The sequence below is a fragment of the Drosophila suzukii genome, chromosome 2L (assembly GCF_043229965.1).
Source record: "Drosophila suzukii chromosome 2L, CBGP_Dsuzu_IsoJpt1.0, whole genome shotgun sequence".
In the NCBI taxonomy this organism is placed as follows: domain Eukaryota; kingdom Metazoa; phylum Arthropoda; class Insecta; order Diptera; family Drosophilidae; genus Drosophila; species Drosophila suzukii.
In genome coordinates, this window is record NC_092080.1 from 93,049 (window position 1) to 115,710 (window position 22,662).

Sequence of the window (22,662 nt, forward strand, 5' to 3'; positions counted from 1 at the left end):
GCTCGAAGTTGAGAAACAACGAGCAGTACTGTAGGTTGAATAAACCGGATTTAAATGACAAACTGTAGCAGTATTCAACTACAACTCCCAGCCACAGCTCCGCTGCCTTTTCAATTTCAACACGCAAAAGTATATTACCTCAAGGCCGTTCTGCCAGCGAGACTATTACCAACCTGGAAATCTCCAACGGGGCACCGACAGTCCTCTTATTGCCCCAGCAAGTGAGGATAGAGTTCCGCCCGAGTCGTCGCAATGCGGAAGAGACATGAATTACTGGTTATTGGCAGAACCTCCAACGACCTGCAGTGGCACTTACTTCCTCCTATAGGCAACGTCAAAGCCAACGCCTCAAACAAGTAGCACTACAAGGGCCCGTTACACAGTCTCGGACAGTCAGTGGTCAGACAAGTTCAAGTGCGTGAAATGCCTTAGTTCGATGGGTTCAAATGCAGCTTGGCCAGAAGAAAGTCATGCGGACACCGCGTTTTTTCTGCCTCTGGCCAATTTGGCTTGCTTTCCAAATGCACAATACAAGGGCTACCTTGACTGTCAATGCATTACAAAATCGGCGAACTGGTACCTTCTGACTGTAACGAATGAGCATTAGCCGGGCAATCGGTTTGTTGTTTCGCCATCAAACCGACCCGCCCACAATTGTGAAATGCTTGCTCTACATTCTGGCCCAACTAAATCCGTACAGTAAAAGACACAACTCTTTCTTTCATTGTTGGTTAGTGCTGTAAGCTTCGTTTGGTACTCACTTTACCAGTGGAACTGTAACAAATTGTAAATCAAATTGCTTGAGAGTTTTGTTGCCCTCTGTGTGAGGTAATACCCAATTGCTTTTACTAAACCGGCAGCACTTTATGAGGTCGGGTTGTCATAAAGTCCGCTGCTCTCCTTTCTCTTTATGTAAATAAAACCAAGTTCTGATAAATACAAAGTAATGTAGTCTTAAAATATGCAACAAATTTAATAAAGTTTATCATAGTTCCTAAACTTATAATCATTATATGCTTCTAATATCGGTTAAGTTTATTTACATAACATTCCCCTAATCCAAAACCGCCAGTTAGACTAAAACGCCAATGCGTTGGTGCGACCAATGCGCTGGATTTGTAGTAAATTCGTGAAAACGGCGACAACTGGCGCAAAAGGCAGTACACGATCCCAAGCCAAAATTGGGAAGGCAAGACTGGGCCAGCAAGCACCTCAGGCTTTGGTCCACAGCAGCCAGATAGATCGCCGCACACCAAGCTGGTCATGTATTTCGGGCGTGCAGCTTTTAAGCAGTTTAATTACCTACTGCTGGGCATGCTAACTGATTTACTGGCGGGCCTTACAATGGCTAAAAAACATAAATGCAACTCCAGGTATGCTAACGTTTTTCGACCATGCTAAGTACTATACTATATTACACATTGATAATTTTAATATCCTTGTTCAAAAATGAGCCCTTGATCGTGTTGACATCTCCCCATGTCCTGTAATCGAAATGCATTTAAACTGGTTCCTAATTACGCGTGTTTATTTAAGTTCAACATTCTACATTGGCATTTCGTCAGTGGAAGACTAATCGTAATAAAAAAGGCGTGTTCTTTGATGACTCTTCCTAAATTAGGCACATTCCAGCCATCCTACGCCCCACCCAAGCAACCCAATGTGCGCGCAATGTGCCAAATAAAAATTGTTCGATACTATCAAATGGAGTGCAATTGTTTTGGGGGTATGATTCAATTGATGATGCATTATGACAAACCAACTTGACATACTAAAGGCGCGGCTCTGCCCGACCAACTCCATTTTCAATTCCCTTCATAGTTTGGCTCGGAGTATTCGCAGCCACCGGCCTATGCAAAATATTTTGCACAATGTGCTATCCGCACCCAGCATCAGGGTCTAGCATTCAATGCACATTATGACTCGAGTTGTTTGCAGTGCTGGCGAGAACTCGGCTCTACAGCTCGAAGGCTGAAAGTCAAAATATGTATACACACACTTGGGTAACTTATTTTGCCATTGTCTGTTATCGCTACCTATCCAACTTAAAAATCACAAACTGCCGTTCAAAATATTACTGTGGCGAAGTCTTTTTATTTGAGGCATACATTTGTTGTCTGTTTTATAAGTTTATAGAATATTTTGGCTGAAATTTGCGTTAAACATAGTTTGAATATTACGACTTAATTAAACTGTAGTTATGGAATTATAAACAACCGTTTGACTAAATTTGTCAGCCTAAAATTATGCTTCAAAAAATATGTGAATTTTTAAAATAAAATAAAAAAAAATGAAAATAAAAAATTCCTTATTGGTACGCGGTTCTCGACCGCAATTGGACTGCGCGAGTGCGACAAAGAAGTGGCACGCAGAATATTGTGGCTCTGAAATGTTGTTATTAGTTTCCATATCAGTTCTTTGAAACTCCTATTCTAATGCCAAAGACCAAAATCGATGGTCCAACTTCAATTGAAGAACTGTTTTTTATTTAAAAGGATTTTCAAAAGATTGATTCCTTCCGTGACTGATTTTGAAGTGTGGGGGAATAGAAGAAGGGCAAGGAGCTAGAACTAGATGAACTAGATGAAAAACATCTTTGCGTATCCATTAATTAGGTGTCCTTAACTATTTCAAATGTTTGCCATCTTCTCTCCTTTTTCTTCTCCTAATTTTTATATTATCCGTTCTCGTCCTTCTCTTTTCCTACACTTTTATCAAGTTCAAAAATGAAATATTTTTGAATCAAGGCGCCAAGTGTTCTTCCTCTTCATGAACATGAGTCATATTTTTCCTAATCTGGTAACACTTTTAATTTCACAGAAATTTTAATATATGGTTTGGGTCCAGACTAAGTTCGATAAGCTCCAGTTTTCCAACCCAACTCCCTAGAGGGCGCTCCTCTCTCAAATCCAGTTTCCCCTTTCCACCACACTGGCGTGATCAAATGTTAGATTCCACCGATTTTCTAACAGAAATGTTAAGATGTAACGTAAATTCCGAGAATTTTAAAATATGGTTGTGGTCTTTGCTTTAATGTAATCCAATGAGAAAGCCGATACACATACCTGGCATAGGCGTGTTACCCTCCCTGACAACGAAACACTTTCCACATATGGACAAAAAAAAAACTTTGTGTGGAACCTGAATTTGGTATGGAATCTGGATTTGTTGTAAAGCGAGACAAAAAATATTGAACGGAGTCGTGATTTTTCAAAGAGAGAGACAGAAGAAGACAAAACAAAAAGTTTTTTGAAAAAATAAAAAATTTCTAAATGGTATTTTATTTGAAAAAGTTATTTAAAAAAACGAATTAAGATCAATGACAAAATCTTATTATAAAAATCTTAATGAATGCAATACTTAATTAAGTATTTCAATGTTTAAACCATAATTGATTTGCAAATTAAATAAGCTTAAATAGGAAAATAGTTAAAACTATCAAAAACAATGGAAAAATGACAATAAATTTCTCATAGCTAAAAGTGTTTTGTTTGTTCCCAGTTCAAATTTACACCCGAGAGATCGAGAACTACCAAAGCTTACAATCGGGTCAATTTTATTTAACATTACGAATTTAGTACAGAGAATGTACTTGTAGTGTGTCTAATTAATCAATTCAGAAAGTTCTATCCCCCAAAATGTACCAATCATCCGGATGGTCCCGTGCATCTACGGACCATCACCAGCATCGTCATCTCTCTGTCCTTGTGGTGCGGACATCACCGATGTAAACAAAGCCAAAACAGGCACTGCTCAAAAAATATTTTTTTAAATATAGATGTAGAAACTCACATTTACAAGAGCAAATGTTTTTCGGCCAGGATTTAAAGTATTTAAGCAGGAACACTTCTGTGGTCCCAGCCAAGAATACTCCCTTTTTAAAAACGAAGAACCCACACATGTGCACCCCGCGACAAGACACATCCGTAGCCATAAGCTGAGGGGCGCACATTATTTATATTTCTATGTACCAAGTATACATTGTTACATACAAGGTTGTCTGTTGGCTTTTTAAGGCTAGCGTTTTTACAATGCAAATAAGGCGGAGTAAGGAGCCCCAACCCTGAACACCCTCCTTCCCCGAGTGCAGTTCACGAGCGATCTAAGGGTATTTGCCCCGCACATTCTGGAAAAATATATATGCATTTTAAAATTAATCTCGAACTTCTTTAAATTGTTCTTGTTACTTGGGAAATGCTATTGTTTTGTTTCTATTTTTTAATAGCTAGTACATTATTAAATTATTTAAATTCACCTCTGTGCTTACCGCCGCTTAATTAATAATAGTTTATAATTTGGATCCTTCTAATTCTTGAATGTGTTCAATTGAGAACAATTCAAGTTCTAGCGTAATGAGACATCTTGTTTACTAATTCCTTGCATACCTTAGGGCGAAGGGATGCATATGAAACAAAAGAATAGTGCATACACACATACATGTACTAAAAAAAAAATGTTACATAAGAATGTATGTATGTATAGAGCGCTTAGCATAGTTAAGTTAAAAATTGTGTATGCTTTTTAAGGTGAACGTGTTCAGTGCAAGTTACAATAGAGAGTTTTCAAAATAAGCTTATCTATAAGCTAAACAGTATTGTTTTGTTTAGACTATACAAGTCCATGACGGATGGTCTGAATTCGAAATAAAAAATTGCGTCCATTGACAAATCAATAATAAAGGAAAATCAAAACGTTTGCCTACTTATTCGTTTTATGTCAAAATGGAGATACTGAGTTTCCACGACATAAAATGGCCGATTTGTCCGCATTGCTGATCCACAAGAAAAATTGATAAACCACAGTGGACCGGATCATCTAAGTATGCCCACGCTTTGGCGTAAAACGTTTCTCTGCACACACGAACATGTACATACATACATACATACATGCGGAAAAAAGTGTATTGCGATAGCAAGGAAATAGAAACATAAGGCGAAGAAAGATCAGAGGCACAAGCACAAAAGCGAATCGCACACACACCAGCACCAACACTCGCAAACGGAGCGACAACTAGTTTTGGTGTATGTGAGAGAGTGCTGCAGTCAGACAAATCGACCGCCTAGTACCCATTAGTTCTGGGTAATGTGATTGGAGGCGTATCACCTGTTGATAAACAGTGTCAGCCGTACTTAAGTTTACGTAGTGCACATTTGTGTAACTACTTGAGCAAATCCAGCCGAAATGCACCGTTTTTAAAAGCTTGCAAAGGCCAAGCCTGAAACAATTTTCATAGACCCGGGGTCGCAAGAAAAACCTGGTAGAAAGAAAAACCAACCGAATACAAATACGCCATTGAGGCCACATGGATAGAGCGGAAAACTGGCTGTGCGCCATGAAACAGACGGACACCAGGCGCTCACACACACGCACCAGCGCTCGAAAAACAGAAACAAAAATCGTGTAGGTGTGCAACACAAGCAACAATCAGGCAGCACGCACACCGTTGCCGGCAAACGAACGACGTAGGTGAGGCGAGAGCAGAGAAGAGGAAGAGTACAGTAAGCCGTCGGCGCGTAACTGTATGGGTGGGTGGTGAGTGTATGGGAGTGTATGGCAAACGGCAGCAACGTTTGTTTCGCTCAGTTTTATTTCGTTTTTTCGTCGCAACGCAAGTGCTGGTGAAATCGGTGTGGCAAAAGTCTATTTCAAGTGAACAAAACTACTGCACTGCGCAACTGAAATACGCCTGAAAAGTATTGAAACAAAGAGTTTCAGGGGGAAAACACATTTTCCTCAAAAACGTAGCATAGTGAGTGCGGACAACGTGAAAAGAAGAAAGCAAAATGTGAGTTTGAGAGCACGATCAATTTCTGTCCCTCGCTCTCTCAGCTGCGGAGCTGCGGACTTGCGCTCTTTGCCTTCAATGTTCAGTTCAATACAGTTACAGTTACAGTTTGTTATTATTTGTTTCCCACTCTGCCATTTGTTTTGCGCTCTTTCGCGACGACTTTCTCAAATTCGCACTGCAAGTGTACATTTTTTGAGGCGAAGTGTGTGCAAGGCAAGCCGCATTATAGATGGCAGTGTGTGTGGAACGCAAAGTGCGCGATTTACACTGCAACCGTGGGAGATTTTAACAAATGCAATTCGTATTTTGGCAGCGCCATGTTGCGTGTGGAGCTGTGAGTTCGGGAACACAAGGCGCAGCGTGAGACTCCGAGCATGGATGCTCAATTCGAGCACTTGTGCCGCATTTGCGCGGCCAACACGAAGAGCAAAACCAATTCCGTGGTCGAGAGTGTGTTTATCTTCAAGACACAGGGACTGAAGGATAAAATCTCGAGACATCTCTACCTTAATGTAAGTAAATGGAAAGGCAGTTTTAGTACGGGCCCTGGAAAATACCAAAACCGTTGCGCCCCAGCCCTGGAGGTCACTACTGAGCGCAAAACTTGAACATTTGAGTTCTGCGGATTCAGTCAAGGAAGTGTACAGGGGGAAACCCTGTCAGATGGCTAAGACTTACAAGCTTCCCGTTCGCTCAATTTCAGGTGGCTGAGGAAGATCCCCTGCCAAAGGTGCTTTGCAAGTCCTGTTACCGACAGGTGGAGGCCACGGCATCGCTCTCGAATATAGCCAAGCACACTCAGCTCGTGTTCCGTGACTTTCTACTGAGCACACTGGTAAACTGAACTTTTGTCTTCCGCTTTGAAACCCATAAGCTCACTACCGATTATAATTTTTAGCCAAAGAATGCACGGGAAGCAGCTGCCGCTCGGATCAGCGTGCCACCACCAGCCCCCCAAATCCCTTCCCTGAATGAGGAGAACCCACCACATGTTCATGAATTCCGTCCCATAATGCTGAGCCGAGTACCGGAGACCACTATCACAGTGTCCAAGCCCCAGGCGGGCGGTCGCCCAAACGCAGAGCTTGTGGTGGCCAGTAAAGCCAGGGAGGCACACCGGGAAAACCCCTTGGGAGCTGCATCTTCATCCTCTGGGATTGGCCAAGCCCCCGGAGCAGTGAAGAGTACTATAGTGCCGGCGCGACGCAACAGCGTTTTTTTGGATACTCGGTACTGCTCGGCTCCAATGTCGATCGCACAGCGTTCTATGCAGCATATTCCCTCATTGGTGCCCTTGAATTTTGAGGCATCACATTCAAATGTTACGAAAAAGACTCCAGACACAAACATATTGCCGGCAGGAGTAATTAACTTTATTCAGACGCATGGACGGATTACTGGCAATGTGTCGGTGGCTGGAAAGGACGACAGTACCGGGACCAGTAACCGAGTGGACTCCGGAAATGCGACCACAGCGTCCGTTTCTCCAACTTCTAACGTCGGTATCGGAGGAATGCCCAATCTGGCCAGTAATGTGTTTCAGCAGAGAAGTAGAAATCTTAAAAATACACTGAACAACATTAAAGCTATGCGTAGCGGACAGGTATCTTTGCTTAAGTCGGCGCAGAATCGAAATCCTGTGGACGATATAAGGCCACAACTGGTTACAACTACCATGGTGCCCCAATATGGAGGAGAGCCTTCGGTAGAAGAAGCGCTGCCGGAGCACATGATCTTTGCGGCTCCAAAAAAGAAACGGGAGGATGAAGAACTTGTTGTTCAAACGGTTCCGCCAAAGCTAAAGAAAACTATACCAAGTGGAAGTAAGACAATTCCAGCGACCCTTGACTTAACTTCAGCTGTTGACTCGCAAGCTTCATCCCCGACAAAGTCGATGCCCATTGTAAAAAGCCTCACTGATGCAATTTCCCTTGGAAGCGTTATAAGGGATCCAGACTTATTGATGCTGATTCTCAAGGCACTGAAGTGGCCAGTTACAGCAGAAAATTGCGAAGAACAAATGACACGTTTGAAAAGTTCAAAGTTCGCTGTTATTATGTCTGACAACAACCTCCTACAGGACACGGATCTCACACAACTTTTGGGTCCGTATTTGGCCCCCATGCTGCCGGTTGTTCACCCACAAGATCAGCCTTCACTTTCTTTACCTATCGCGTCCACGTCCACGAGCACTTCCTCGCAGGCGGCAAAAGACGTACTAAAGCTTGCTGACTTGTCCAGCGCAATGCCTTACAAACTGCCACCAGAAACGTCGGTTCAGTTGGTGCCTTCCAGTCCCACGGAGCAGGAGCCTCCGCCACTGCGACACAAAAAGGCGGTTACCGTTTCAACAGTAAAACGTCACCAACGAAAGATGCGTGTTCGAGACTTACCCGCTGGGGATAAGTCGGTTCCAATTACGTCGGTGTCAAGTTCAAATGCAGCTCGTGTTAGTAACGAATTATCGAATATCAATGCTATGCTCATTTCACAATTCGGATCAAGTCCGGCCGACGCGCTGAACGAGGCGCTTATCTCATTGTTTAAGAAAAAACAACAAGAATCGAAAGACCAGAATCGGCGTCGTAGTGGTTCTGCCAGCGTAGTTAATTTGGAGGATATTGTACTGGTCGAGCCACAACCTCCACTAGAAGCCGATCCACAGACTCCGGAATACGTCGAGAACGACTGCTTTTCCCCGCAAGCTATAACTGCAGGATCACGACAAATTTTTAAAAGGCGCAAGACCATCATTCATTCCTCGAGGCAATCTGAATCTGCAGTGCCTAAAAAGGGTGAAGCTCCTAGTTTGAAAAATCCAAAAGATATATGTCCCAGTAAACAAGCGATTGTATCAGGACAATCAAAGAAAATTGTAACTGAGGAGAAATCGTCAATTAAAGAATCTACGAGTGAGCCTTCCCAGGCACCCACTAGCACCGTTCCAGAAGCCACATCCGACCCCAACGCTATTGCCACAAATGCGGAAGAACATCCCAAAGTTTCTGAATCCGCCCCAGATAATGGGGCCAGTGAGGGTAGTGATGAGAGCAAAGCAGGCTTGGTAACCAATCGCAAGTCGGAAGTAAAGGCTGTGCTAGGCCAGAAGCTGCTAGAGGCGATTGGTCTCCCTCAGCTTGGAAAGGACGTAGCGCCTGAGAGCTCGCGGGATACCCTCAGAAGTGCGCTGAAGCGCTCTATAAAACAGGCTCAGGAGCAACAGCGTCAACTAAAGCGTGGCAAGCATGAAGAACCTGTGAAGCAACTAGCCGATTCTACGACTAAGCTAAGCGCGGCAGAATCAGCAGATGAGCATAAGAAGGCCATTGCTGAACGGGAGCTTGCTCTGCTGAGTCGTGGCTCAAAAGCTGAAGAAGAAAGCAAGATTTCCGTTAAAGAGTGAGTTGTACATGTTATTATATGGATTTGCATTTCATTTCTTTACCAAATTTCCAGTGACAAGTCGGAGCGAACTGATGTTAGTTCTTCCTCGTCTCGAAACCGCCGAAGCCGTAAATCAAAGGCAGATGCTACAGTAGAAGATTCTGGTGATGAAGAAAAAAAAACTAATAGGTGGGATGAAGATGACGACTTGCCATTAAAGACTGATGCAGAAAAAGCTTCGGAACGGAGTAGCAGCAGTAGCAGCAATCGTCCGACGCGCACTAGTAAAACGATGTCGAAGTATTATAAGGGACCATCTCCTAAATCACAGCATGCCATGGGTACGCGCTCAACACGGCAGCGCTGAGATATTCTTTGCCAAAAGCAAATCGGATTTTACTTCACGTATGAAATATGTGGAATTATTTTTGAAAAATTTAAAATACATAGCTTAAGTCCCTTTATGATACAAGTTTAACTGTGTACAATGTACACGCAAATTTTAAAACTATTTTAATTATATTATCACGAACATTAGCAGTGTGTGGAGTTCACAAACCGTATTGAGTTAAGAATAGTAAAACTATTCGAAAACGTAAAAAGTTATGAGATACTACCAAGTTGGCTTAACATCTAAATATGTAAATCTGAAAATGATCCTGCACTAACGTACTTCTTGAAATTTTGTATTTACAGAACGTACCTTCTAAACTCTGTAAACTTAAAGGCTAGAAGATGCTTTTGTAGAAAGCAGATCGGAAAATAGTTGAAAGGTGAAGTTTTTTCGTTTAAACGCAATGTTATTTTATAAGTTTACAAGCCGTTCGCACTGAATACAAATACGAACGGAGCTTCACAATACTGTACATATTTAATGATTACCATGGTAATGCAAATTGAACAATTCGAACCCGTTTTCTTTTCTTCATGTTACACAGAAATAGTATGATATTCTTCAGTTTACAAACTGGCTCTATATAAGAAAATGGGCCCTAATTAAGAATGTTATCTTTCCTTTATTTCTTTGAGCTGAAACAAATAAATATTATTCCTTTTGTAACTGGCAACAAGTTAATAACTCGGAGTATAAGCAGAACATTTACTACATTTCCGTCACAAAATAGTGATGTTCATGCTGATGTACATATGAATGTATGTTACCGAATATACTCAACTCACACCGCGGTGTCTGAGTCAACCGAGTCATTTGGTTTAATGAGAATGTGCAAACCAAAATATCAGTTCAAAAAGCCTCGCGACGGGAAGCGGTTGTTAGAATTGAGCAAAGCTAAATATTTTTAGCTTTAACGTTCCCGGTGATTCTAAGAAAGAAGGAAATGTTCTACCATTCTGATATTTCCAAGAAACTATTGTTATAATTTAAGTATTAGCATCCATCTTGTGATTGTGTATTAGGCTCATCGGTGTACAATTGTTGCGGTGATCGACTGATAAGAGCCGAGACTAAGCTGAACAGCTCCACTCTGCCGAAACCACTGTGCCCCCAGAGGTCACGATGAGTTGCTGCTGTGGGAAACGAAAACGGGGCGAGGAGGAATCCTATCAGAGGTTCCAGAACGAGGATGTAAGTTTCTGGAAATTTTTTTTAGTGCTTCGCCAAAATTATGGTTAATTATTGGTGACAAATCGCCCAAGGCTCTTATCGAAACTGACAGGCGAACGCCTGAACTGATATAGAGATATGTAAAGTAGCTACATATGTATTTGTGCCATATATACAGGCACCCACGCACCGCTACATTTGTATGCGCAAACAACGCACGTTATCAAAATCGAAAAAGCTATTTTGGGGTCGATAAAAAATGTTGAGCTATAGGGCCGGTGGCCTCCACATAAATCAAATTCGGAACAGTACGGGCACAAACCCCCGCAATAGACACACGTAATTGGGCGTCAGAAATACCATAATACCATACATTCAGTATCATCACATCTCGTTCATCAAATACGCGCTGAGTTCCACGCAGAGAGCGAGAGAGCCAGAGAGAGCGTAAGCTTGCCCAGAATCGCATCTGCATCGGGTAAAATCGCTAGCATGACGGCAATAATACTCCTGGTCTGCCACTCTGTTCGCGAACTCGTCGATCTGTCAGATGCGCTGTGGCAGAACGCCTTCAATATCGAGCGAAGTTTAAACTATTACCGCATCAAGCGCCGCTTGCAGCTGTTTCGATTTCATTGCCGCGAGTTTTGGTTGCGTCAGCCCCTGAATAACTCCGACTCGATGCATCGGAGGACAGACATCGATTTTGCAGCCGTTGAGGCGGGTGCAGAATGCATGGATACCTTCGACGACTCCACGAGGGAGCTGCACGCAAGATTTCAGCAGGCGGAGGGCCGGCACCTAACGCCTTTGGACTGGGACATCGAGGTGGTGGATGGAAAAGAGCTTAAAGTACGTAATCGGCAGACTTGAGCGCTATCGCCAAGTGTTTATTCGCAGTGTCTTAAAACTGGGGTTTGGCTATCCAATTATTGTCTAGTTTCAAAAAGGGAGGCACTAGCACATTCACATGTTCGTACACATGCCTCTCTCTTTCTGCGTCTTTGTTTTGACATTTAGCGTGCTCCCCAGTAATTCCAATGCTTCGCATTGTTGGGGAGCTTTTAACAGCTGTTCGACACAGTCGCCGTTTAAAAAGGTGGCGCGCTCGTTCGGTTTGTTTGGTTTTCAGTCGAGGCGTGTCTGAACTTAAGCAGTTTTCCGTAATTATCCAGTGTTATTGACATACTCTTCCTAAGCGATAAGCTCCGACACAAGCTGAATCAGCGGCTTAAACGCATTGTGCTGGTATATAATTGTTTGCACATCTGTTCAGACTTGATATAGTATACAGCGACTTTTGTTGTACGAGTCAAAGAGCTTTTTGCGTTGTCATAGCGGTGTAGTTTCAATTCTCTTCGAGCGAGTCATTCGCGAAAGACATCGAAAAATAATAACAACCTCCAAGTATCAGGCTCTTCAACCAAACTAATTTGTTTAGAACATTTAATTTTTATTTTTAACAGTTGAAGATTTTTCCCCGGATTCCACTAGCGCAAAGATGTATGTTTCACATCTGAAAAACAAAGACACTGAAAGTATATTATTTACTTGCGCAGTGCTTTAGCTTGAGTGTGTATTTCGATGTTCAATGTGCGGTGAGACATGTAACGAGCAAGGACGATGTTGAATCATTACTTGCTGTTTAATATAAAATATCGTTTCCTCAAACAAGACGGGATTTCCCTTATTTAGCTCTTGGATATTTTAAAATTTCTTAAATCCTACTAAAGTTATAAAATGTGCCTTAGGGTTTTGTGCGAGAAATTGCTTTGCTGTTGTCCTACAGCGAAAAATGGTGGCTTAAATGAGGTAAGCATGCAATGAAAACATAAGTGGTGGTTTTGGTGTTGTTTAAGAAGTCAAGTTAGTATTCTTGTACGTGCGTGTATTAATCAATTTAGGTTGTACTTGAAATAGCGACATACACGGTGTTAGCTTAATATGTCAGTAGGCCCCTGCTTTGCTATATTTCAAACTGTTTGGAATTTTAAAAATGTTGTCTTTCCTTGACATTAACCATGAACTGGCGAGGCAGTCATTCACTAATGTAAAAAGAGAAAACTGGGGCTTATAGTATTTTATTTTAATGGACATTACACATTATAGGCCTCATTTTACGACTACGCAGATCCAGTGCCAAAGTACTTCAACGATCAAATTGGCCAATTGAGCGAAGGGGTAAGTTTTACCGTTACTGGGAATCTAGCAGTAAACTGTGAGAGGTAAGCTAAATGGACAAGTTTATCTGATCTATTATAAACCATTTACCTATCCCCACAGGTTCTCCATCAATCTTGTTCATAACAACGAGACTCGAGATGTGGCGCTTCACATTAACCCGCGTTTGCCACAAAACTATATAGTTCGTAACACCAAAGTACAGGATATATGGGGCAGCGAGGAAGTTTCCTCGGCATTGCCCTTCCTTCTAAGTCGCGGCGACAAGTTTTCTATTCAAGTGCTTGTTACTGAGGCGTGCTATATGATTTCGGTAAACGGACAGCATTTTGCAACGTACACTCATCGCATTCCTTATAGGAATGTCAGCATTCTGGAAGTCAAAGGAGATGTGGGTAACGTGGAAATGCAGAGAACTTTGGTCTTAAACTATCCTCAACGGTTGCCCGAGTCGGGGGCAAAAAACATTGAGCTCCATATAGATGACGAGGTTGATGAAATTGACGCCAGCGTCGAGGAGACTGTCAAAATACCTCATGAGTGGTGCCTTATTAGCGCGCCGATCACACAGTCGGACAGTTCGCCTAAGAGTACCCACAGTTCAAATGATTTTGGGCTTACCTTGCCCTATTATGGAGCACTGCCGCCAAATTCGCTGGTCGAAGGTCGATGTCTGAAAATTGAAGGACGAGTGCGCCTGCTTCCACACTCTTTCTACATAAACTTACAAAAGGGGGAGGACATTTGGCCACATCCAGTCGTAGCATTCCACCTCAATCCACGTTTTTCAAAAGCGAGCAGCGGTGCCATAGGCAAGGCGGTGGTGTGTCGTAATGCCTGGTTTGACGGAAGTTGGGCACAAGAGGAACGTTCGGAGTTGGACACAAACTTTCGTCCCGGCCGAACTTTCAGTTTGGTCATTGTGTGCACTAAAGACTCCTATGAGGTTTATGTCAATAGGCAATTTATGACAGATTTTAAATACAAGGTCGAGCCTTCGTTGGTTGATACCGTCTATATACAAGGAGATGTGAAACTGTGGAATGTTACGCTGGAACAAAATCCACTGATTAAGGGCAAGAATGTACGCGTCTATCACAACCCTTTGTACACTGATGAGTATTAGTTATCTGTGACTAGGCATCAACAACCAACGTAAATGGTTTTATTTCTTTGTTCTTGTTTTCTCAGTAATTAAGCGACAATAATTAAGTGATAGGCTGCTGTTTTTCATAATTTTTAAATAATGTACTAGTTTTTATCAATTAAAGTTACGGCGATATTTCCCGGTTTATATTATTGTAAGCTGTGTGTATCTATTTAAATCTAGAGTTTGGTGTGACTTTTATTATAAAAAGGGCACTGCCATTTCTTATAACGTCAAATTCCGTATCTAGAATGTATTATTCTTTTTTTATTTTATTATTCTCTTGTACAACACAAATTTTTCGAGTTCGCCTTCCTCAATAACACACAGTCGTCGAAAATGAGCAAGTTTATGAGCGTTTACCCAGGAGCTGGCACCGTAGCTCTCAGGCGGGTCATGGATGCTATGTCCTTGTTCTATGAAGAGCGCTCAGCGGCACATCGCCGCAAACACTTTAAAGTGATCCAATGTCCAAGGCCGGGGCTTTGTTTCGTCTTTCATGGAATGATTTTAAGTGCATGTGAGCATTTTGCCATCGACTTTCTTACAAAACAAGGAAGTGAAACATGCGAGGACTGCGATGTGCTGCTTCAAATAGGATCACGGCTTCCCCAAAACTATATTACGCGAAATTCACGCCTAAAAGGAAAGTGGGGTCCCGAGGAGAATTCATCCTACCTAACCTTTCAACTAAACCGTGGAAAGTCTTTTTGGATGCAAATTTTACTTACTGAGGAGTGCTTCTTAATTTCAGTGAATGGATATCATTTTGCGAAATATATTCACCGAATGCCATATCGTTGGTTGGAAGCTGTCGACGTACTTGGCGATGTCTCTGATATTGTTATTGACACATACTATGTGTCCGAGTACCCTATACGACTAACCCACTCATTGCCACAACCACTTCCACATTTAACAAAAAGTATCCGGGATGAAGAGAGCATGGATACCGAATGGAAGGTCTTATCTTCTTTAGCAAAGATGTCATCTAAGAAGTACCTGTACCAGCCGAGCCTACCCCTTCCCTTCTATGGAAAGATCTTTGAAGATGTGTCCCTCGTCGAAGGACGTGCGCTTCGAATTGAAGGTCGGGTACGTTTGATGCCCCAAAGATTCAGTATTGCGTTTCAGAAAGGACAGGAAATTTGGCCCCAACCCACAGTCTCGTTCTATTTTAGCCCATGCTTCTTGCGAAGTAGGCACGACAAAGTTGGTAAGGCTATAATTACTCGGCGTGCGTATTTAAATGGTGAGTGGGTAAACTGTACAGTGTCGCGCCTAAATACAAGTCTTAGACCAGGCGGCGCCTTTGTCATAGTAGTTGTATGCCGAGATACCTATTACGAGCTGTTTGTAAACAACAGGTCATTGTTTCATTTTAAGTATCAAATGAAGCCAGATCGTGTTGATATTGTGAACATCCGTGGAGATATTAAGCTTTGGGAAGTAGTCATCGAGGGAAGCAACATTATTAAAAAGGCAAAAGGTAATTACAAATTTCGCAAAATTGATTCATCAACTTACAATTACATCTTTTTTCAGGTCGTACTGCTATGGATCGTGCTATAAATGCCTGGAAGCGCACTGAAATACCGCAACTTGAAATATAATGTTATTTATGTCATCATTTATGTGTAGATTAATTAATAAGACACTTCGGAAATCAAACCTGTCGAAATCCTTGTTTTACAAATTTATAAGTCTGAGGCAAAAGCCTCCCTTTTTAGAGCCAGTATTGTATCCAAACGTAGATTTTTGATTTCATCTTTACCAAACACAGACGGATGCACTCAGTATTTCTGCAATTAAAATAACTATGCGCCCTGGAGCTCAGGCCTAGGGCCCCGCGCAGCGCTTCATCTCATAAATGTCAATGTGATGTCGACGTCAAGTGATCGTCTGCCCATAAGCAGCTCGGATAGCAAAAGCAGTCTTCGCTACCAAAAGCAGACTGCAGTCCACCGGCTCTGGCCTCTTGAAGGGCCTCGGAAATTGATTATTAAAAATGATAATCGATTAAGGACACTGTATGGCCGTACTGCCAGAGTCGTCACTGGAAAGGCTGTCCTGAATTGACGTTTATGTCTACATGTGTTTCTTAAGACAGTTGACATTGTTTTGTCATGGCCAGCAAAAAGCGGCAAAATAAGTCAAGCCGAAAACGTCAAGCCTGCTATTTTTCCCAAGGCTTGCCAAAGGATGTTAAAAAGCGTCTGTAAAGAAAAAAATATTATTTATTGTTTAAGTCTGTACGTGTCACGCATGCCTTGGACCATTTTGCTAATGAAGTGGATTACTGATAGATGATGTGGCGCTTGCATCAAATATTTATTTCTTTGTTAAAGGAAAACTTTATTTCAAATCATTTTCAAGTTAACAAAATTTATTATTAATTTGCATTTGTATTTTTTCAAGAAAGATCTTTATTTACATTTTGTAATAGCTAAAAAAGGCCAAAAACGATAAAACTATAGAATTTCTACTAAATAAAATATGTACATCCCACTTATTCCTTAATTGTTACAATATTTATATTTTTCGTGTATGAACAATGTACATTGTACATATATGAATTTAAAAGGGGCTATAACTTTGCTATTATTCCAAATTAACCTAATATGTATTACTTAAGAACAATATAATTACATTATTTATTTTATATTTTTATCCTGATTTTGATTTTTGAATGGAGACTTCCATAAAAATCCTTCCTCTGTCGTTCCTTGGAATCGATCATTTTGAGTTACAAAAAGGGGCAGCTTCTTTGATTCCTGAGCGTAGCGGCGGTCTGGTCGCAATCATTCCTCTTTAATATCGTTAACTAGCTGCCTTACGTTTAATAATTTAATATTGTATTAACCACCAGGTTTTTCTGGTTTGGGAAATCTGAAAACGTCATTCAACGTGCTTGACATCTTTTTCATTTTGTCAAAAAGTGCTATCATTTGTCAGCCGAAATGATGTTATTAAGTTTAATCAGATTGTTAAATTGGTTGATTAACCTTAGGGGTGACTGTAAGACTTAAACTAATAAAATATAGGTTACACCCTAAAGCATAAAAATGTCTTTACCAACAGTTGTATATTAATTTCGGTTCCCTGTCTGTTGGTTATTAATTTTAATAATTTGCTTTTGATCTCCCACTTTTCATGAACCTCCCACCCCCTTACTCCTCTGAAAAAATCCTGGCTACGCTCTTGGTTTAATAATTGAAAAGTTCCGACCAAACAAGACCAATCAAATAACACAAATTTGGGCAGGCGGTCAGTACTGAGCTGAGAAGTAAATGGAAACAAATGCATTCGCACCAATTTACAACAAGATGTTGTCCTCGCCGGACTGCGCCGATTAGCCAGGCAGGCGCAAAATGAGTAAGGCTTATCAATATTCCGAATGTGTACTCGTGTCACACAGAACACTGCAATCAATGGCTCCGCAGTGCGGTAGCCTGGCTACATTCTAAATTAAACCTCAATTGAGGTTTTGTCCTCTGTTCCTCCTGCTTCTCCTCGGTGCTCCTGTGTCTTTGGGCTTGCCACAGCAGCTGCCACTGCCAATTGTTTGAAATGGTCAACGGAATGCAACCCGTTTCGTATTCGACGTAAGCATCCAGCGAAACTGAATGCTCGTTGCCCGGCAGGCCGAATTGCAAACCGTCCAAAAACGAAGTCATCGAAAAATTGGTGCGTGGACATTTGTATGGAACTTGGACTGCCGACGACGCCATTCGAAAAAAGTCCGCGAAATCAATCACTTTTTGCCCAGTTTGCAGTGCATTGTGTTTATTATCATGTGTATGTGCTAATCCCGTGGATTCACACTTACTGATCGGACGGCAGTGTCAATGCGAGTTCGCACTGTCAAAATCAATTACATACCAAAGGAAAGACAGTAGCCATTTGTGTGGACTCCGGATTAACGAGGACACCTCAAGTTTCAATCTTGAGGACAGAATTTATTTATAGTAACACTTAAATAAAGTGTTTGGCATTGGACATTTTTCAATATTTTTCGTTAAACAATTTTATTGTTTAGTTATTAAGCCGAAGGAGTCATAAAAGAATAAAAATATTCATTTACATTCAAGTATCACTAAGACTGTCCTTGCCCATTGCTGTCAGCGATAAATCCGCTAAATGGGAAGATGCAGGTTATTTTTCCAAACAGACATTTAGAGCCCTCGTTCCTGCTTTAAGCATGTTGTATTTATACCGGCATGTTTGAATGTGAGCTCCTCCAACTAAGGGACCCACGATCAGACTGGAGCACCGGGTCTCGATTTCTCAGAATATCGCCCGAGATCAATCTTACACTCGTTTGATTGCATATTTTTATATGGTAGTTGGACACATCGTTCGTTCGCATCCTTTTTCGGTGTTCGTTGCCATGCCATCAGCAGCCGGCGGCGTCGGCGTCTGGTTCTTTGCTACTTTTTTGTTTTATAAAGAACGTCTTTAACTTTTCGAAGCTCATTGAAATACCAAAATTTCAGTAATTTAATTGGTGCCAGACAGCCAATACTACAGAATATTAAAAACTTTAAAGTTGGAACTAAACAGCCAGCTAATGGTGAGGAATGAAAGTTATATCTATACTATCAATGCTAATCATTTTTGTAGTGCTATCCATTCAAACCGCGACTAATAAATATAAAAAGGTAATCTTATTTTTTTTTTTGCCCATAGCATCCAAAATGTAAAGGGAAATACAATTTAAGCTGGTAAAAAATATTTTAAGTAACCAATATTTTTAAATTTTTTTATCGAATGAAATAATTGTTTTTAGCTGAATCTGACAGTGAACTACATTTTAAGTTTCATAATTAAAGGCTAAGGGACAGGGAATAAACAAATTGTATATAAGTACTTATATATAGGTACGCCTTAAATCTCTTCAAGCCCCGTTGTGTCCATACTCGGAAATGCACACAGATTCTCTTTTTAGTGTGGCACATTTGGCAAGAATAGTCAGACAAGTGGGAGTGGGATTATGAGTGGGTCCAGCAGGGCATATTGCGTAGACATATGGACATCCTGGCGCCAACTCATTGCGCATGTCTTGGATAACTGAGATGGTATGGGTTTGGGATGGGTGCGAATGCAAGTGGACACAGATGGTAGGAGTTGAAATACGTTCAATTTAATTTTGTTGTGCAAATAGGCGGCGTCACATTTCTTATACGTTAGTACGGTGTTGTGTCATTTGCACTGTACTGACTGATTTAATGGAAAAACTGTATTTTTCTGAGCGTAGATAAATGTAATAATTATAAGAACATCCGGTGGTCGCTGAGACGCTTTAAGGAAAAAGTTGTCCTCAGCTACTCTCTGTAAGGGATTAAACTCAAAAGAGATTTAAATCCTTGGATATCAAAAGCTCAAAGGGCTCAATAATTAATCATTGCTTACAAGGCTAAACTCGCTTCTGAAATGGTAATTTAAAGCCTTACAATTTATTGTGCATACTAAAACTTCCAATTCCAATACATTCTTGAGTCACCTTTTTTTTTTTCTTACGCCTTGCGTTCCTAAAGTATAATGCTAAACATCAAATTATGCCAACCAATCAGAGCAAATCATCTTTTTAAGTTTCGTGCTCAAATCGAATCAACCCAAACTTGAAAATATGGACTCGTATGTAGAACAGTTCTATATCTTTAAAATTCTCTCACGCAATCGAGTAAACAAGTCAAGACAGAAACGGTTTAGACAATGAATGCCGAAAAGGGGTCCTAAATAGTAAACAAGCAATTCCTTGCCTCGATTAACTTGCGCCCAAACGGATGTTTGTATGCCACTGCAAGTTATGTTTTTTTTTAAGCAAGCAGGAAACAGGAGAAATCCAATGGTATTGAAGTTTCTTTTCTCATGTTCGTAGTAAGACAAAAGCAAGTTAAAAATCTAATTTTAGCTGATAAGAAAATCGGCATTAGTAACTCTTAAGAGTCCCTTTTGATATTTGATATTATCTGCCTGTAATCAAAAATGGATTGGAAACTTAAACGAATCAATGATTAAAAGATATCAACAAATGCATAACTCCGAAGTCTGGCGCCAAGTGACATTTACGCACTGCAAGATTGACGCCAACAGCAGTACCAACTCGGGTGGTACTTTTGTTTCTGCGTCTGCGCACCCTGCCTTGCTCATCGCCTATCTGTCAATTTAAATTCTTGTCTACCACGTCAATTACGCACTCAAAATAACAACAAACAATCGCAGACAGGCGGCTGTTCTTAAGTTATAGCAAATTACGTGATAATTGGCCGCACAGTCAGCGATGTGCCGTGAGGAGCATGCGGGCAATGATTAGTCAACGCGAATTGGGTCATATTTCAGCAAAATACCCGAACATGTGTAGGTGAGTTCCATCTCGTGGCAGATCAACTGTAACAAGTGCAACCGCGCTTGGTTCAATCAGATGCATTAATGTCCTTATGAATTTACGATTCGAGTTCTTCGCATACATGCATGTGAGGAGTTAATTTTAAATATTTTACTCGACAATTGCTAGACATACTTTTGGCATGCAATAAAGAGTGTCTGTCGCGCCGTGTCGCCTAATAGCTTTCCTTCCTTTCCTTTGTTTTATTTTTTTGCGTTTTTGCTTGGTCAACTATGGCACTGCCACAAGCCCGCCAGTCTGGTTTTATTTTAAAATTGTCAGTTGTGCCTTGCAATCTAGGCGCCAACCAATCGTGTGCGCGTGTGTGCCCGACGTATGTACACACACACAAAGTCGCACATTTTTTCTCAACCTCACACTTTTAGCTCAGCACAGTGTACTTTGCATTTCTATCTGAAAGTCGCCAGCTGTATACAAATTTTATTAGAAATCAACCCCTTAAGAGATTCTACTATTGGGGTATTGCACATTTAAATACATAAAAAATGGAAACCAAACGAAACGGATTTACTAGTTAGATAGACTCAAAAACTAATCACAAATGTGAAATACCGTTTTACCATCTACCAAAACCATGTAAAATATCCTACCAAGGCCATTAAACTTCTTAGAAAGGACCACTTTAATTGCCAAATGGGATCGCTTAAAATAGCCCCAATCCACAAAACCTAACACCAAGCGATTTAGCATGTAAACAAAAGCCAGCCGGCTTCTATTTTTAGCCTTAACTTTATAACGAGTAGTAAATTTTTGGTTAATTATCAAAGTAGTCCAGGCAGCATCGGTCGTGCTAATTTTTACGCATATTTAATGAAAAGATCACGCTTGTTCGCTCAGCATGTGATGCCAAGACGATACGTAGTTCGGCTCACCCTCGCACCAACACGTTGGGAGGCACACGCGCAACTGGCAACTGCCCCGAAATAGACGTTGCCCACACCTGTGACAGGTGCGACAATATTTGAAGTCTGCTATAACTTAAAGCTGCAACTACAATTGGATGTGGTATTTTTAGACGATATTAAAGCCAATATTTGCGCAACAATTTCTCAGTTTGCTCCGACTAAAACAACATCTCGTCACGACATGTGATGCACCGGCGTACCATGGTTTATTCCATTTTTATTGTTTACACAAATGCTAATTTTTACTTTGGCACCAGAAGTCAGATTAGGCTAAGCACCCCTGTACCTGTTCCAGCTGGTAACAGATGGCCATATCTTTAATGTTTCTCTGATGCCAAGATGCTGAACCTTACATTCTCTGGCAAAACGACTCCAAAAACCACAGGTAAAAGCTCGTCTTGAGCTCAAATACTGGGGCAACTTTTTTTAATGTTGGCATTGTGTTCGCTGTGTTTGCAAAAAAGAGGACTAAGAATAAGTCTTATTAATATCAATGGCCAGGGCCGCGCATTCAGTCAGTTCCTTGATGGTTCCTGCATTCACTACGCTTTCTGACGGTATTTTAATTTTACCCAGCTGGTTGTTGCGTATTTAAGGAATCATATCCAAAAAGATAATGGTAAATATTCTAACAGAAAAAATGAATACGTTTTTTTCTTAGAAACTGTTGGGAATGTGTTAAAAAACATATAATTTGGCTGCGAATTTTCAAAAGGGTATACAAACACGGCTTTACAACTAAAGACATCTTTTTCGTTTTTAGTTAAGGTCTTTGCTCTCGGAGGGCAATCGGTGCATTGGCAGAATATAAATTAGCCCAGTCTTATATCATGTGAGTCCCAAACTTTATTTCATTATTTTCTGAGCATCTTTTGATGATGTGTACCAATTTTTTTCTTTCAACCGTTTTCAACGTTTTTCCCTTTATGTTTTAGGGCTAAACATAAATGTATGTTGAAACATTTGGCAAAACCCATTTCAAGTGGATAACTTGGTATTATTTGTTTACCTTATTTGAAAAGCAGTACTTTACAGAGCAAAAAGCTGAAAATAATTTTAGTAAACTTCCCAGTATAGCATATTATGAAAAAAAAAATATTGTAAAAAAAACTTTCATTCACTTTATAGCACTCTCAGGTATTTAGTAATATATATAGTTCATAGACAAAATGCATACACATGTATCACCTTATACGTCGGTATTGAAATAGACACCGGTATTTGCGTCAGCCTAATCAAAGTTCTGTGTGAAAATTCAAATAAATCGAAAGTAAACGCAAATCA

The 22,662-nt window shown here is 40.9% G+C and overlaps 3 protein-coding genes across 8 annotated transcripts; all 3 read left to right on the forward strand.

Annotated features, from left to right (window-relative positions):
• The first annotated feature begins 5,588 nt into the window (after positions 1–5,588).
• dbr (debra) lies at positions 5,589–10,232 on the forward strand. 2 transcript variants are annotated; one of them, XM_017068095.4, is made up of 5 exons: positions 5,589–5,785; positions 6,102–6,300; positions 6,492–6,623; positions 6,687–9,187; positions 9,245–10,232. In XM_017068095.4, the coding sequence occupies exons 2-5, from the start codon at positions 6,163–6,165 to the stop codon at positions 9,537–9,539; spliced, it is 3,066 nt and encodes a 1,021-aa protein (XP_016923584.2). In that variant the 5' UTR covers positions 5,589–5,785; positions 6,102–6,162; the 3' UTR covers positions 9,540–10,232. The 2 variants fall into 2 exon arrangements, with proteins under 2 accessions (XP_016923584.2, XP_070855639.1); XM_070999538.1 differs by lacking the exon at positions 5,589–5,785 and having other exon boundaries at positions 5,908–6,300.
• Positions 10,233–10,432: 200 nt separating this feature from the next.
• Positions 10,433–14,222, forward strand: galectin. 5 transcript variants are annotated; one of them, XM_036813418.3, is made up of 4 exons: positions 12,102–12,334; positions 12,488–12,548; positions 12,846–12,961; positions 13,020–14,222. In XM_036813418.3, exons 1-4 carry the CDS (start codon positions 12,321–12,323, stop codon positions 14,041–14,043), a joined length of 1,215 nt encoding a protein of 404 aa, XP_036669313.2. In that variant the 5' UTR covers positions 12,102–12,320; the 3' UTR covers positions 14,044–14,222. The 5 variants fall into 5 exon arrangements, with proteins under 5 accessions (XP_016923581.2, XP_016923579.2, XP_016923580.2 ...); XM_017068093.4 differs by having other exon boundaries at positions 12,108–12,239; XM_017068092.4 differs by lacking the exons at positions 12,102–12,334; positions 12,488–12,548 and adding an exon at positions 10,433–10,757.
• A 156-nt stretch (positions 14,223–14,378) lies between these two features.
• Positions 14,379–16,726, forward strand: LOC108004976 (galectin-4). Its single transcript, XM_017068094.4, has 2 exons — positions 14,379–15,553; positions 15,610–16,726. Exons 1-2 carry the CDS (start codon positions 14,404–14,406, stop codon positions 15,675–15,677), a joined length of 1,218 nt encoding a protein of 405 aa, XP_016923583.1. The 5' UTR covers positions 14,379–14,403; the 3' UTR covers positions 15,678–16,726.
• Positions 16,727–22,662: the final 5,936 nt, after the last annotated feature.

Coding starts and splice junctions, on each gene's coding strand:
- dbr (XM_017068095.4), top strand. CDS start 6,163: ATGGATGCTCAATTCGAGCACTTGTGCCGCATTTGCGCGGCCAACACG. Junction 6,301..6,491: donor CGAGACATCTCTACCTTAAT/GTAAGTAAATGG, acceptor GCTCAATTTCAG/GTGGCTGAGGAAGATCCCCT. Junction 6,624..6,686: donor ACTTTCTACTGAGCACACTG/GTAAACTGAACT, acceptor TATAATTTTTAG/CCAAAGAATGCACGGGAAGC.
- galectin (XM_017068090.4), top strand. CDS start 11,229: ATGACGGCAATAATACTCCTGGTCTGCCACTCTGTTCGCGAACTCGTC. Junction 11,589..12,845: donor TGGATGGAAAAGAGCTTAAA/GTACGTAATCGG, acceptor TACACATTATAG/GCCTCATTTTACGACTACGC. Junction 12,962..13,019: donor CTAGCAGTAAACTGTGAGAG/GTAAGCTAAATG, acceptor CTATCCCCACAG/GTTCTCCATCAATCTTGTTC.
- LOC108004976 (XM_017068094.4), top strand. CDS start 14,404: ATGAGCAAGTTTATGAGCGTTTACCCAGGAGCTGGCACCGTAGCTCTC. Junction 15,554..15,609: donor CATTATTAAAAAGGCAAAAG/GTAATTACAAAT, acceptor ATCTTTTTTCAG/GTCGTACTGCTATGGATCGT.